The sequence below is a fragment of the Topomyia yanbarensis genome, unplaced genomic scaffold, assembly GCF_030247195.1.
Source record: "Topomyia yanbarensis strain Yona2022 unplaced genomic scaffold, ASM3024719v1 HiC_scaffold_503, whole genome shotgun sequence".
In the NCBI taxonomy this organism is placed as follows: Eukaryota; Metazoa; Arthropoda; class Insecta; order Diptera; family Culicidae; genus Topomyia; species Topomyia yanbarensis.
Window position 1 is genome coordinate 1 of NW_026683718.1, and position 14,891 is coordinate 14,891.

Below are 14,891 nucleotides of genomic sequence, written 5' to 3' on the forward strand. Positions count from 1 at the left end.
TACAATACCTTTCCCCACCAAAATGTGCTATAAAGATTTATGTTGTTATAATTTTTCTTGTTTATTTACCATTCAATTTTATCCACTTTATTTCAATATTTTTTTTGTTCACTACATGTAATAGATAGTACAAATTTACTGCTACTTTCTTTAATTTTATCATAACATTTCTCGGATTTTTAGTTTTTTTTATCTAAATACTGTCTGCCCCTTCCAGTTTTTCATTATTTCCTTCATATACACTACAATAAATGTAATACCTACCGCTTGTGTGCCTATTTATGAACTGTAGGAGAAGTAACGAGGAGAAAGACGAGCATCGGTAGGGTTGGGATCTCTTCCGGTTGCGTTTTCATGCGATTGCACATAGACTATAATATGACCCATGTGTGTGAAAGGATCGTTTTATGTACTACTTCCTATGATCTCCTCGACTTCGTTAAATGTTTCTTGTAATGCATCACAAAAAGAACAACTAAAACGAGCGCAATTTTTATAGTTCGGCTTCAATCTACCGAGATGGTCGACTCAATGTAAACGAGATAAGAAAATTACCAATAGAGGCAACGAAACATAAAGATTAATTTTGCACACTAACACGACGATTTTCCGACCACTAAAAATGTATGTGAGTCATTCACGTGTATACAACGTCCGCATACATGTGTCTGAGTCGGAGGATACGGGACGTTGTTTAGGCAATCATTATGTCGATTTATGTGGTTGTCGTTTTTGTTCCGTTTTAGCATACTTGCTTTGTTTCTAGCTCTGCTCTCCTAAACTCATTTATCTCCTGTTCGTTTAAGTATTAAAATATATAGGTAAGTAAATATATTTCTTTTCTTGCTTCCGCAGTTTAATGATAGGATTTGATTTCGCCGTCTTAGTAAATGTACTATATCGGTTCTATGTTCTCTTCTAGTCCGTGTTTTTATATGTATAAAGTGCAATCAGAACAAAATCAGTAGCGTTTCTCATAAAAATTAAAGTTATTGCCACACGTCTCGCAGATTCATATTACCGAACTGATTGCTTAGTTTGTCAGGTTGGGTTTGGGTCTGTGGGGGAAAACTGGCAAATGTCGCGGGCGCAGTTCCGGCCATGCCAACAAAACCGCTAACCGGTTGCTGTAGGGGATTTGGGAATTGGATGGCACCGAATGCGGGTTGAGTCTGAGTTATGGTAGCAGGCGGAAAGGTTCCATTGCTATATAACAAGGGATTAGTGGAGTTAGCCGTTGTTGCTGCAGGGGCCATGAATTGACCGTTCGTTGGAAATGCTTGAAAAGCACCAAAGCCTCCGGCAGCAGCCGCCGGAACAGTGGTTTGACCGTTGTTCATCTGATAAGGTTGTGCAGATGCACCAGCCGCCGGAGGGAATGTATTTGGCTGATAACTGTTAAAACTACCGAACCCGCCTAGATTGGAGTTGAAATTATTATTCACCATCGCTGTTGGTGCAGATCCGTAGAGGGCCAAGATCTTGTCCTTAGTTAGTTTTCCCTGCATTTCGCAGGCCTTATTGGGGGCTTGGTTAAAGAAATCTGCCTCCTCTTTTGCTAGATTGGAGAATTCGTCGCTTCCAGCACCTGTTGTAATTGATCGATCATTTCCACTCGACAGTATGTTCAGCGAATCGCCACCTTCTCCGTTGATTTTCTTTGACACACTGTCAGTTCCTAGCGAAAGCCCCAGCAGATCTGAGGTTCCCTGACTGATAGTCGGAGCTGGTAGAGTACTGACCGCTTCTGTTGAACTTCGACTCGATACCTTAGTACTACTAGCCGGTGCTTTTAGCTTTGGCAACGGGACTGCTGCATTCGCCAACTTTTTGTCTCCATGGCTTGAGCTTGCCATTGAACCTGGTGCACCGATTGAAATTGTTCCTCCGCTAGAGGCAGCTTTCTTTTTACGCTTTTGGCGTTCGATTTCTTCATCTATTTCCTTATCCCAGTCCACTTTTGGTGGTGGCGGTTGTACCCATTCTCGAGCAAGATATTTTTTCTGTTCGTACTTAGCACGAATAAAACTTTCCAGTGCCGAATCAGTCTGTGGGCGTCGGAAACCATCCGGCAGCAAGGCCTCGTATACCGCCCTTGCTCGTGAGTTGCCCATCTGTTCAAGCGACACCTTGAATAATTTTAGATCATAACTACTGTTGCCAACCTTCGTAAAGAAAATTGCCAGCACTTACCACTTGCTCCGGTGTCCAGCTATCTAGATTAACGGATTTAACGCGAGATATGTGTACTCCCAGATTACGATGAATTCCGGCGCACCGAATACAGAGAAATACGCCCAAATTCCATGATGCCCATCGTGGCCCCTTGGCATCGCAATCTACACAGTACTTGTTGTCGTCGTCCCGGAGCATTTTCGTCAGCAATATTTGACATTTTTCCTGAATCTGCTTCTGCCTTTCTGTTTCATTTTTTCGGCTCATGATAGTCACTTTTATTATTCCGATAAAAATCGGAATTTTTAATTTTTCAATATTCGATATCTGTAAAAAATAGAATTAAAAGAAGAATGTTAACTATTTCTTGTTCAAAAAGTTGAACAAAAACTGAAGATTTTCGTTCAAAAAGAAGTTTGTTTTATAACCATAGAAACAAAAATGACCATATCGAACTAAATATGAAACCTCTTAATGTCAAGATCTGTTTATTTACTAGTCTGTTAAAGAATATTATTATACTTGATACCAGGATAAGGAATTTAATTCATTGGAGGTCTAACTTTACTACGAGGATCATTAAGCAAAATTATTTCACAAGTCTTTGAGGGAATTAAAAAAATTTCCGACCACTCTTGATGATAAGAGCCGACCCTGAAAAATAGTTTTGAATCGATCGCTTCTCACTGGTTGTCAAATCAGCAAGTCCCATGAATCATCCGAACATCGAATACCAGCACATTATCAGCACATCTGCGTCCTGCCACCAAACATCGAAAGTTTGCTTCACGAGTACTTCTTTTCTCTTTAATCTAACACCTACAAAAACAATAGCCATACTTTCGATTCGCATAATTTTATTCCTTTTCATGTACTCGCAGAAACAGTTCTAACGAAAGGTTCAATTCATTTGAAAAATCCCACTTCCGGTTAGTAACTGAAGCATATTTTAGTGTAATCTTACCCAATAATACCTCCTTTATTGCACTTGGCCTTCCCAATTTTTTGTTTCGATAGAGATAAAAGGAGTTTTATTTTTTCGATTTTCTAGCTAACTTTTTCGTCTTCTTGAGGCCTTTAACTTTCACTGAAGCTATTGACATTTGAGTATCTGACGTGTGTGCCGAGGGATTGGGCAGCGCGAACTTACTACCACCCGTCATGTACGCACATTCAAAACTCCTCTAAATTTGTGTTCTGAGCATTGTGTTTATCACTGGAAATTAGCAAAAATTATTGCGAAAAAACAAAATAGCGGCAAGATCGCGACAAGATTGTGAAACAGCCATTTTTAAAGCGGACCCTACACGAGCAGAAATATTGGCAATAAACCAATTATTGATCAATATATTGATCGTGTAAGGACTAGGACACTATGAAAATATTGATTCCGTAGAATTCAAATGGGATTGACGGATTGAAGTAGTCTTGTCAATATTTTTATTGACAATATTCTTGTCTCGTGTAGGGTCCGCTTAAGATTTACCCTTTTCAATTCCGCAATGCTACAAAGCAGAAAAAATTGAACGATATATGAACATTTTTCGAACGATTATTGGTCTTGAAAAAAGAGATTATAGCTACTAGAGGTCGCATGTCGCAGCTAACACTGATAATTTATCATCTCGCTCTTACATATTCTAGGCCCATTAGTTTGACACATATTGCCCCGGGTGCACACATGTCAAAGTAATGGGATACAATATGCTAGAGCAAGACCCCATGTTTCAGTCCGTGAATACATGGAGGCAGTAGCGCTTTGCTCCCTCTAGTAGTTTTAATCTCTTTTGTCTTGAACCAAGCAAAAAGCTCAAGGGAATGCAAAGGAATCGTGTGGGGAATAAAAAAAGATGAATAATCAATAAATTACATGAGAACTAAATAAGTAGTAACAAATACTTTCCAATTTTCGATCAGCAGGTAGTGAAGAGGTGAATAAATCCATGAACTATCAATTCATGACCGTCCGATTTCTGAACAACAGGGCCTCTATTTTGTCCGATGTTTGTTCTAAATTTGGCGGTTGGAGCCACAGTATATATTTACAATTATTTCGCTATTTTGGTTCGATTGCGTAGCGTGCTAATCTTCGGTGAAAAGCACAATAGCGAAGTCTTTTTTTCGATTACCGCAAATCATCGATTAATCTACAAAATAATCGTAAAATTAATAATCGATTATAAGCTTGCGGTAAATCGATTTGCTGATATCAATTAATCGACAACATAATTCATGAAGGGTGTGCTAACGTTAAATCTGAATATGGGTACCGTACAATAACGTAATTTTACGTAAACGGCGTTAAAAATAGTTTTTATTTGACCACGGCAAAAAGCACAACCCATTGCTAGTTTTTTTTTGGGTTAAGTCAAATACAAATACATATTTGTATTTCGTTAAGTTAACGACGCTGAACCCTCTGAATAAAGCCTCGACATGTACATCGCTTGTTTACAATTTATCTGTCAATGGCCCTCGTTCCAAAAGGATTCGAATCGACTTTCGTCGGATTGAGAGCTTTTGGCAGGTCTCGTGCTCGATTGGAATAACACTGACAGTTAAATGGTAAACAAACGATAGAGATGGCATGTCTTTGTCCAGAGGGATTCACCGTATTTAGGTTACCCTACTAGAAGTGTACAGTAACAAAATCATGATATTTACTGTAACAGTACAGTAATTTTATAATAATTTACAGTAAATTCTAGTGTTATGCTACAATACAAAAACAATAAATTTCAACGATTCTACAATAAATTTCAATGTAAAATCAATCTTTACAGTAAAAAAGGAGGTGGTTATGTATCTTAACATTGAAAAATTCTTTTTTTCCATACATTATTTTTTCGAAAACAGTAAAATTTAATGTAAATTTACTGTATCAGCTTCTTGCCGAACGGTGAAATTGATTGTTACATGAAATTGTATTGTAAATCTAATGCGAGAAATTTGCGTTGAACAATGTTGAAACATTAATAACTATAATATTTATGATTTATGATTGTTTGTAGGGTAAATGCTTTTGAAAAATTCTTTTGAATATAGTTCTATGCAAATTATTTCACTCACACTAATTGGGGGTTTGTTTTCCTCCAGCTGTCATAAATAAAACTGTCAGCCAATTTAAACATTTGAATTAGCTTTCCTAAAGTATTTATAATGATGTTAAAATTCTCTATGTTGCTGTAAAACTTATTCCGGAGACTTACAATACAGTCGTGATTCGCTGGTTGGTCACTTTTTAACTGAACCGCTTTTTGGTTGGGCCTCCGCTAGTTGGACCATTGTCCAACTAAAAATCATCTGAATGTCAAAATCCTATGTCAAATTTACTTTGACAATCAATCTGACAATTATTAGAGATGTGAATAGATGCAATTACACTACTAACGTCTCTTTTGGAGAGTTTTTGACATCTGGCAGTCGGTCCAACTAACGAATCTAATTCGTTAGTTGGGCAGAGGTGTGGCCCAACCAACGAATCACGACTGTACCGGTTGGTGAGATTCCATCATGAAAATAATCCGACCGAAAAGTTATTTTCGATTTGTTTTCCTCCGTCTATGACAGGTGGAGGAAAACAAATCGTTGAACACACTAATACAGTTACAGATTGTCAAGTACTCTATATTCAAACTGATTTTCTCCATTTGAGTACATTGCGACTCAGGCCCTAATGAAAGATCTGTGTCGATTTGTCAAAAAATACGCCTACTCAGTATATGTACACGGAAACGAAAAACTACCTAAAATTGGGTTCCTTTGACTCAATCTCGTGGTATCGTGGAGGAAGTTAAAATTAGGTAAACCGTGTTGAAGGTGTTTCCATTTAACCACGGCAAAAATTACAACTCATTGATAGGTTTTTTATACTCAAATTTAAGTTGAATTTACCTAATTTTGAGTATACCCCAAACAACTCAAATGTACCTTCCTCCACGAAAGACCTCAACTGAGTCGAATCTCTCGTTTTGTTTTTGACAACACTAATACCCGGTCAAACCATTCGGAATTTGATTCGGAATCCTGAATGGAGTCAGTATGGATTCCAAATCAAATGCAACAACCGATTCTGAATCGGAATCGGTTGTTGCATTTGATTTGGAATCCATAATGACTCCATTCAGAAATCCGAACCGGTTCCGGAATGAGTTTAACTGGGTAAGTGCGAAAGCGACGCACAACTCAAAAGTAAGTTAAAAGAACGTATTCTGTAGGTTGTTTTATTTAACCGTGTAATCAATTATTAGCACAGCCCTATGCTGAAAATGTCAAAAATAAACTCAAACAAAAGACACCTAACCTCAAAAGAATTAGCGTTCTCACATTGAAGAAGCACGCGTGTTACTGCATAATATTTTGGTAGTATATTTCGGAGTGGCCATTCGTTTTAATTTTTGAATGGCGCATTAGTTACAAAACTGTCCGTGCAGATAAACCGCGAATTCAATTTTAAAGAAACTTGTAAAAAACAGCTTTTTTAAATTCTTGGCAAAATGTCTGATTTCGGTAAGTTGATCAGGACAGCAAATTCTATCACGAGGTTTTAGATTTACTGGAAATTGCCAAAACTGTTTCATTTCTTTCCAGAAATGGGATCTCCGGCGAGAAAAGACAAGAAAAAGAAGAAGATAAAACAGGAACCAGGTATTGAAATCGAAAATCTGGGCGAAATCCAACAATCGGGAGATTTTCAAATTCAAGCCTCAACCGCCATTCCTAAACTGGACACTTCAAAATGGCCTTTGCTGTTGAAACATTTCGACAGATTAAATGTCAGAACTAATCATTACACTCCCCTACCATTCGGATCATCACCGTTGAATCGTAAAATTAAAGATTACGTTACGTCAGGAACCATAAATCTGGATAAGCCTGCGAATCCAAGCTCGCACGAGGTGGTCGCCTGGATAAAAAAAATATTAAAAGTCGAAAAGACTGGCCACTCAGGAACGTTGGACCCTAAGACTACGGGTTGTCTCATTGTTTGCATTGATAGAGCAACCAGATTGGTCAAGAGTCAGCAGAGTGCTGGTAAAGAGTACGTTGCGGTATTCAAATTACATTCAGCTGTCGAGAACATTGCCAAAGTCTATCAAGGTTTGGAGAAACTGCGGGGTGCACTATTTCAGCGACCTCCTTTGATTTCGGCTGTTAAGCGTCAGCTGCGTGTGCGTAGTGTGTATGACTCCAAACTGCTGGATTATGATGAACAACGCAACATGGGAGTGTTTTGGGTAAGCTGTGAGGCTGGTTCCTATATCCGTACAATGTGTGTTCATTTGGGTCTCGTCACTGGAGTTGGCGGTCAAATGTTGGAACTGCGTCGAGTTCGTTCAGGAATCCAGTCAGAAAAGGACGGAATGGTCACCATGCATGATGTTCTGGATGCTCAGTATCTTTACGAAAATCACAAGGATGAAGCAATGCTTCGGAGGGTCATCAGACCGCTGGAGGGTCTGCTCGTTGGTCATAAGCGTATAATCATGAAGGATAGTTCGGTGAATGCTGTTTGCTATGGGGCCAAAATCATGATCCCTGGAGTGCTTCGCTACGAGGATGGAATCGAGATGGATCAAGAGATTGCGATTGTGACGACGAAGGGAGAAGCAGTAGCCCTAGCCATCGCGCTAATGACAACTGCCACAATGGCCAGCTGTGATCATGGCGTGTGCGCCAAGATCAAGCGCGTTATCATGGAACGCGATACCTATCCGCGCAAGTGGGGTCTTGGCCCTAAGGCTTCCATGAAAAAACAACTCATCGCCAGTGGAAAGCTTGATAAGTTTGGCAAACCGAACGATAAGACGCCGACGGAGTGGTTGACTGGCTATAAGGATTTCAGCAAACCGGTGGCTCCCAAACAATCGAACGGCGCGGAAGATGATGCCGAGCTAGCTGGAGGAAAGGTATGTTTATTTGTAGCATATTTTTCGATCAAGTTCTGCACAATTCGAGTGTATTCCAAGGATTTTGTTTTAAAACAGTAGTTGAAATTACGGTATATAGCATAAAGTAAAGGATTACGTTGATTACAGCAGTCTGTCGTAGTAGACATAACTTTACTTTCGAAGATTGGTTAATTCTTCAAGCGTTAAAATAATGTTTTTTTACCATTTCTTGGGCAAAAAGAAGTTTAAATCTAAAACTGACAGTAACAAAGTAGATTAGTTAGTAATTATTACGTAGTAACAATGTTTGAAACTTGTATATTTGCAGCGCAAGTTGAGCATCGGTAGTATTGCAGACAATTCAATGGACACCTCTGTTGTCGAAGCTGATTCTGGCGAGAAGAAAAAGAAAAAGAAGAAGAAGCACAAGAAGGACGATGAGGCACCTGAAAGTACGGAATCCACCGAAGCAATTGAAACAGAACCTGTAGAAGAGGTGATTTTAAAACAAGCCATTTATAAACCTGTAATTCACAACATTTTTTGTTTTAGAGCGCTGAGTTGAGGAAGGAAAAGAAGAAAAAGAAAAAGGACAAGAAACAAACAGAGGAAGCCGAGTAAACCGTTGTAAGTTACTTGAGTAGGCTTCCAAATAATCGTGCATCTGGTTACACTCGCTGTCACGTCGTTATTAGCCGTTAGCAGGGTGCATTTTCCTATTTTTATGATACAACCTGTAAACACTAAATGGAAGATTTCTTCTAAATTGCATTTGTTTTCTCTATGAGCTACAGTTGAATTTCGTTGGTTTTAAGCGTTTGAACATATTTAGAATATTCAATTTTACATTTACTGAGTATGTGCGGCTCTAGTACCGCACTAGATCTAAAAACCAAATCAGGGTTCAGTCGTAAAATTAAATGAATGCTAACAATGTCCAATAATAGAAAGGCGTGCGAATTATAAGCTATTCAGCAGAACAGAGATACCTAACTGGATATAGGTATATGGTCATGTTCACGAGACAAAAAAATGTTTTCGATAGCTTTTAAAGTGAATGAAGAAATATATATTCATTATTTGTAAAATTACCAATTTTATCTTTTTGTGTTTGAGAAAAACTAAACTCAAGAAGCGGGTTTGGACATCCACCAGACCCGCTAAAACAACTACTCTTACACGAAAATAAGGTAGTGCCGAATAAAATCGACCAATACTTTTCCATTTTTGCTCACTGAATCAATGGAGCTGAATCTGAATGAATGAATCGATGAATCGGCAATTTATGACCACCTGGGGCCACATTATGCAAGCAATTCGAATTGATTTTTTCATACAAGCTTGTGTATCAAAAACCTTTCGTTTCGAGATGCGCAATGTCATTCCTAATTCCTTCCCGGCACTACCTTACGACATTCCTTCGTTTTTCTATGTACATCACACACTCCAAACCAACTACTTAGTAGTTAGTTCTTACAGTGGGGTTACAGCACAACTCCTCGACACAGTACCAGTTTTCGACCACGCACACAACTGGCGATTTCTGCATGCAGTCGAGAATTAGTGTTCTTTCCCTACGAAGACATTCCAGATTGTCTAATTTAGTGAGCCCATCGTCTCCCTTGCGTCATTCAACACTACCCCTAATGCCATTTAGCACCACAACTCCTTTAGACCCTTCGGCTCTCTTCTCGTGCCATGTAGCACCACTTTCTCGTTGAGCTCCCGACTTGTTTGCGAACTACTCGGTCTTGTATTCCATAATGAACTTCATCTAATCCCGCAGTGAATTCTCTGACGAGAGAAATTCGTTCGAAGGGGCGTTCGGTTCGCTGGTGCCTCGACGACCCGCGAATGATGGTGCCTCAGTCTAGTCCCTAGCGGTAAATCTAGCTTACACCGACGGAGTGTTCGCCGGCGAAAAAAGTTCTCTCGATACTGATTCTTCTCTGGTTTTCGATATTTTCCACTCGGGCCAACCGGCAGGGTGCCGTGGTCACTTCGACAATTCTGGGATGAGCGTGTCTGTCATGATCTGCGTCACCACTCTATCGACCGCGTTCCACGTGTTTACGTCGCTTGTCATTCTGTAGATGACACTAACCGATTTGAATATCCGGTCCTCCCATTTCAAGCATCTCCCTGCACGTTGCTTCGAACCTAGGACATTCGAATACTACATGCCCCTGTGTCTCCTCGGTGTTCTCACACTCCGGGCACAATGGTGACGTTGCGTGCCCGAACCGATGAAGATATTTCCTGAAGCAGCCGTGACCCGACGAGAGCTGTGTCAGGTGGAAGTTCACATTTTCTTGCTTTATACTGACTCACGTCGACAGGGTTGGAATGAGCCGGCAGGTCCACCTTCCTTTCTCCGTATTGTCCCATTCTAGCTGCCACGTCTTCATCGAATCGATTCTCACCATCTTCCTCACGTTTCTGCTGTTTCTTCCATTGTAGCACTCGATATCCTTCACCAGGGTTGTGCATATGGGGATCATCCCGGCGATAACGCATACTGCCTCCGAAGATATTGTTATGTATGCGCTCGACTCATACGCCCATCAGCCGGAACGTCCTGATCAACTTTTCCCTGTTCCGCTTGGTTTTCAGCGCCGCACACCAGGCAACAATCCCATATCACAGTATCGATGCCGAAACACTAGATAGCAGATGTCTTGTACTGCTTCTCGGATCGCCGACGTTTGACACGATCCTCGCTTCTCAACCGATCGTCGATTATCACTCCTAATTGCTTCAGCACACGCTTCGTCGATCTGCATCCGCTGAACCGCTTTTCGTTTGCTGACTTCCGTCTTGGTGTGAGCTATCTGCAGTTTGACCCCGTTTATCCAGTTCTCGATTGCGTTTATTGTCTCCGAACCTGACACCTGCACTTCTTCAAATGTCTCACCCATCACCGTTAGTGACACGTCGTCCGCAAAACCCACAATTTTCACGTGCCTGGGCAGCCGCAGTGTCAAAACCACATCGCACATCCCGTTCCAAAGAGTTGGATCGAGGATGGAGCCCCGTTCGTCTCGTATAGCAGCACTCTGCTCTGGAAGTAGCGCTTCAGGATCAGATAGCGCTGTGGCGATGACACTCCAGCTGGCTGCTTTTTTCGCATCTATCGTGATACAGCACAGTATCAATCTCCTCTTCGCTTCTGTTTAGATGCCTTCTCGGCCCACTTAAGTCCAAATTAACGAATTACCGAGCCCGACTTACGAATTAAATCAACCTGTAAAGGATGATTCTTCCCAGAAGTTTTTCGAGCGTAGCAAACATATAGGCCTATACGAGACCGGATCGCTCGGTGTCCTCCCTAGCTTTGGCAGCAACGCCAGCTTCTGTACTTTCCACATTTCGGGAAAGTTGCCTTCATCTAAACATTTCTGCAGCATTGTCCTGAACAGGTCCGTATGCCAGAATCGCAGTTTTGAGTACCACGTTTGGTATTTCATCCGAACCAGGGACTTTCTTTGATTTCAGCAGCTTCGATACTTCTACGAGCTCATTATTAGTTACTTGCCGATAGTCCGTGTTTGCTCCTTCCCCTTCGCCGTATGGTGTCGGTGATCAGGTAGTTGGGTCGTGCTTCGGGATGAGACCCTCAACAATTATCTTCAACTTACCCGGGAACATTTCAGTTGTCGTCGACGGGCCTTTAATTTCACGGCACCCACTACGACACGGTGCACGTCCCTCCAGAGACCTCTTATGGCTCCTCCCTTATGGCTCTTAGATAGGCAGCGCGTAGCGTACTGAGCGTCTCGTTCAACCAGTAAGCTAGACGCCGTCTATTGTGTGGCTATAGTTTTCACGGTATTGTGGCGTCACAATCCCTCTTGCCAGATCAGCCACATCCACGTTCTCGGTCCCGCTGCCCGGCTGAAATGCCTCAACGAAAAGGCTTTTGTCTTTCACTTTCACTCGCCGGTCATCCTTCCCGTGCTTCAGCAGGATTACGTTGGCCGAAAAAGTAGCGAGTCGCCTTGTGGTCACTCACCTACTCTCCAGTCCATGTCCGCCGTTAGTGAAGGACTACAGAATTTGATGCCGATGATAGAATCTCCTCCGTCTCTTCGATATGTGCTAACGGAGCCTTCATTGTACAATCGTACGTCTATCTTCGCTACAGCTTCCTGCAGGATACCATCTTCTGTTGGTTACTCTACTGCCTCACTCCACAGCCCAGGCGTTGAAGTCACCACCGGTTTTCGGCCGGCTCGATTAACTGCTGCAGCATTATGCTAAACTACTCCACTGTCCATCTTGGAGGCGCGCAACAGTTGCACACGGAGACACCGTTTATGTTGGCGATCACGACCTATAATATGAGCGTTATATCATTTTCTATCGCAAGATGCCCCGTCTCCCCACATTTCCAGCACATCCTGGAACTATCCGGGTATTTGCAAGCCCCTGCCAAATGTTTACAGCCCAAACACTTAAAGCATTTCTCCACTTGTTTATTCACTCGTGGGGAGGCCCTCAATGGGCATCTCGACCATTAATTTGCCTGCTTTCAGCGCCTTGGCAGCAGCGGCTACCGGCAGACGAATCATTACTGTCTGAGTTCCTCCATACTCCTTCTTTAAACGGATCGTCATGTGCACCTCGTGCCGGTTGCACTGTTCCTTCAGTGTGAGAGGTGTCCTTCTGCCGTCGTGATGTCTTCAAGGTCCTTCCGCAGAATCACTGTCCTCGGGCTTAAGGCTTTATCTTCTGCCTCTTCGCCCAGTGAGTTGGTCATAATCATCTGCATGGTCTAACCACAGATAACAGACTTTTAGGCTCGATTTGAATCGTGTGTAAATACCCGCTACTGAAATATCGAATAACTCAGACGACTGAAACACGTTTGGCAAACGTTTGTAGATGGCGCAGTGATCGATTTAATGCAGTTAGAGTGCAGCTGTCAAACACCTGTAGCAAACAGTTGCGCAGATGGCAATAATGAAACACGGATTTCCCACGTTTATCAATTTGAAAGTTTACACAGGTTTTTAAAGAAATTTTGTTCTAGCCTAAACGTCTGTTATCTGTGGTATAACTGTTAATCGTGAGATCCTTCATCAACTCGAAGAGCATCTTACCTTTTTGGGTACACCTGGTTCTCATCAAGTTTTCACCCGAATCCCTCAGTTCTGCGTGTTCTCTAACCTTGTTGAGGAGCGTTGCTCGTTTCATTAGCTTTGACTAGCACGGCTTCTCCCTTTGGCGCTCTCTTGCGATCCGGCGATTTTTCTTTCCTCTTTTACTTCACTTTTCTCACCTCCTACCGCTTTTGCTGTTTCCTCTGCTTCTCCTTCAGACCAAACGGTATTCCAGCTTTCTCCCTGTTGAGTGGCTTGCTTTCCTTCGCGCGTCTGCCTCTTGGGCCCTTGTGGTTATCCATCTCCTGGCGAAGATCTTGCCATCTTTGGAGTCATGGAAACTGGCGTGTTCTCTGTTCCAGCCAATTTCTCTTTGCCCTGCTTTGGAGGAGCTAAGAAAACAGCTAAGATAACCTTTGTCGTCACCAATGCTCGCTCAACATCAGCCCTCAGTGTTGCCGTGTCATACTCCTTCATGGCAGGCAGTAGCGCCTTTCGGATTCTGAGAACCATCTCCTTAGTGTCCTTATGGACATTGTTTCTCAAGTCCACAAACTTGTGGAGCTTGTGTGTGTGGTTTTTATCTCGAGGGGAAAATAATATTGTTTTTTTTTTGAGAATAGTTAAAGGGGCCTATATGTGCTCAGAAGGGCTTTCTGTCAGAATCATAGTACCAAATGAAATGGAAGAACAAAGTGAGTTCTTCCATATCATCATCCCATATATTCTGGCGACGCTAGTAAAATAGTCGAGGTCGTCAAACGGTCTGATAACATAATGCTCACATTTGACCCTTAGGCCAACGTCGACTGGATGCGTTCGGATTGGGATAGAAACACGTCCTGAGAGTAGCTTACATGCAGCTTCATAGATTTTTGTTTTCTTCTTTCGGCTTTATCCGAGGTGAATACTGTTTGTATGTGTTTGTAGTGTCTTGTTTTGCAAGTTAGTTGATTTAACTTACATGAACTAGTTAATATACCGTACTATTAACGTTAGTACCTAGCTCAATATAACATTCACATTACAGTTAGGTACCAAACGAACATAGAGCAAATTAAGCTCGAAATTAGGGACACGTTAAGTGAAGACTACACCACGACAGTTCTGATAGAGCAGTGGCTTTCAATCACACCCAGGGGCGAATATGACTACTGCAGCAAAACCGACATAAGACTGTGTATTAGAACGCCTAGAAAAATAATAAAGCTTTTGGAAACTCAAACGGCCCACCCCTGAGTCGATTCCTATCCCGACCAACAGTTTTTGCAAATCGGACCAATCTAGCTACCGGACCAACGTAACTGAAGTTTGTATGGGATAGTTTATAGGGATAAAACCCACTAGTCCGCATTTTCACCGCTAGGTGTAACCACAGATAACAGACGTTTAGGCTAGAACAAAATTTCTTCAAAAACCTGTGTAAACTTTCAAATTAATATTCGTTGGAAATCCGTGTTTCAATATTGCCATCTGCGCAACTGTTTGCTACACGCGTTTGACAGCTGCACTCTACTTGCATTGTATCGATCACTGCGCCATCTATAAACGTTTGCCAAACGTGTTTCTGACGTCTGATTTATTCGGAATTTCAGTAGCGGGTATTTACACACGATTCAAATCGAGCCTGAACGTCTGTTATCTGTGGTGTAACTGTATGCATCAGATTATCACTGTAAGTGAAAATAAGAGACAATTTCACTGAGAACTGATATACAAGTAA

General features: G+C 41.7%; 2 protein-coding genes across 4 annotated transcripts; one reads left to right on the forward strand and one right to left on the reverse strand.

Annotated features, from left to right (window-relative positions):
* Positions 1-800: 800 nt before the first annotated feature.
* Positions 801-3,292, reverse strand: LOC131695737 (stromal membrane-associated protein 1). 3 transcript variants are annotated; one of them, XM_058984251.1, is made up of 3 exons: positions 3,140-3,292; positions 2,194-2,502; positions 801-2,129 (listed from the first exon to the last, which is right to left on the reverse strand). In XM_058984251.1, the coding sequence occupies exons 2-3, from the start codon at positions 2,440-2,442 to the stop codon at positions 990-992; spliced, it is 1,389 nt and encodes a 462-aa protein (XP_058840234.1). In that variant the 5' UTR covers positions 2,443-2,502; positions 3,140-3,292; the 3' UTR covers positions 801-989. The 3 variants fall into 3 exon arrangements, with proteins under 3 accessions (XP_058840234.1, XP_058840235.1, XP_058840236.1); XM_058984252.1 differs by having other exon boundaries at positions 3,150-3,281; XM_058984253.1 differs by lacking the exon at positions 3,140-3,292 and adding an exon at positions 2,863-2,976.
* A 3,174-nt stretch (positions 3,293-6,466) lies between these two features.
* On the forward strand, positions 6,467-9,157 carry LOC131695738 (H/ACA ribonucleoprotein complex subunit 4). Its single transcript, XM_058984254.1, has 4 exons — positions 6,467-6,684; positions 6,766-8,084; positions 8,395-8,562; positions 8,619-9,157. The coding sequence occupies exons 1-4, from the start codon at positions 6,672-6,674 to the stop codon at positions 8,685-8,687; spliced, it is 1,569 nt and encodes a 522-aa protein (XP_058840237.1). The 5' UTR covers positions 6,467-6,671; the 3' UTR covers positions 8,688-9,157.
* Positions 9,158-14,891: the final 5,734 nt, after the last annotated feature.

What these genes read in the sequence shown, in the direction of transcription:
- LOC131695737 (XM_058984251.1), bottom strand. Translation starts at nt 2,442, where the DNA reads ATGAGCCGAAAAAATGAAACAGAAAGGCAGAAGCAGATTCAGGAAAAA. An exon ending in GCTGGACACCGGAGCAAGTG is followed by an intron (nt 2,130 to 2,193) that starts GTAAGTGCTGGC and finishes AAATTATTCAAG; the next exon opens with GTGTCGCTTGAACAGATGGG.
- LOC131695738 (XM_058984254.1), top strand. An exon ending in CCGAGCTAGCTGGAGGAAAG is followed by an intron (nt 8,085 to 8,394) that starts GTATGTTTATTT and finishes GTATATTTGCAG; the next exon opens with CGCAAGTTGAGCATCGGTAG. An exon ending in AAACAGAACCTGTAGAAGAG is followed by an intron (nt 8,563 to 8,618) that starts GTGATTTTAAAA and finishes TTTTTGTTTTAG; the next exon opens with AGCGCTGAGTTGAGGAAGGA.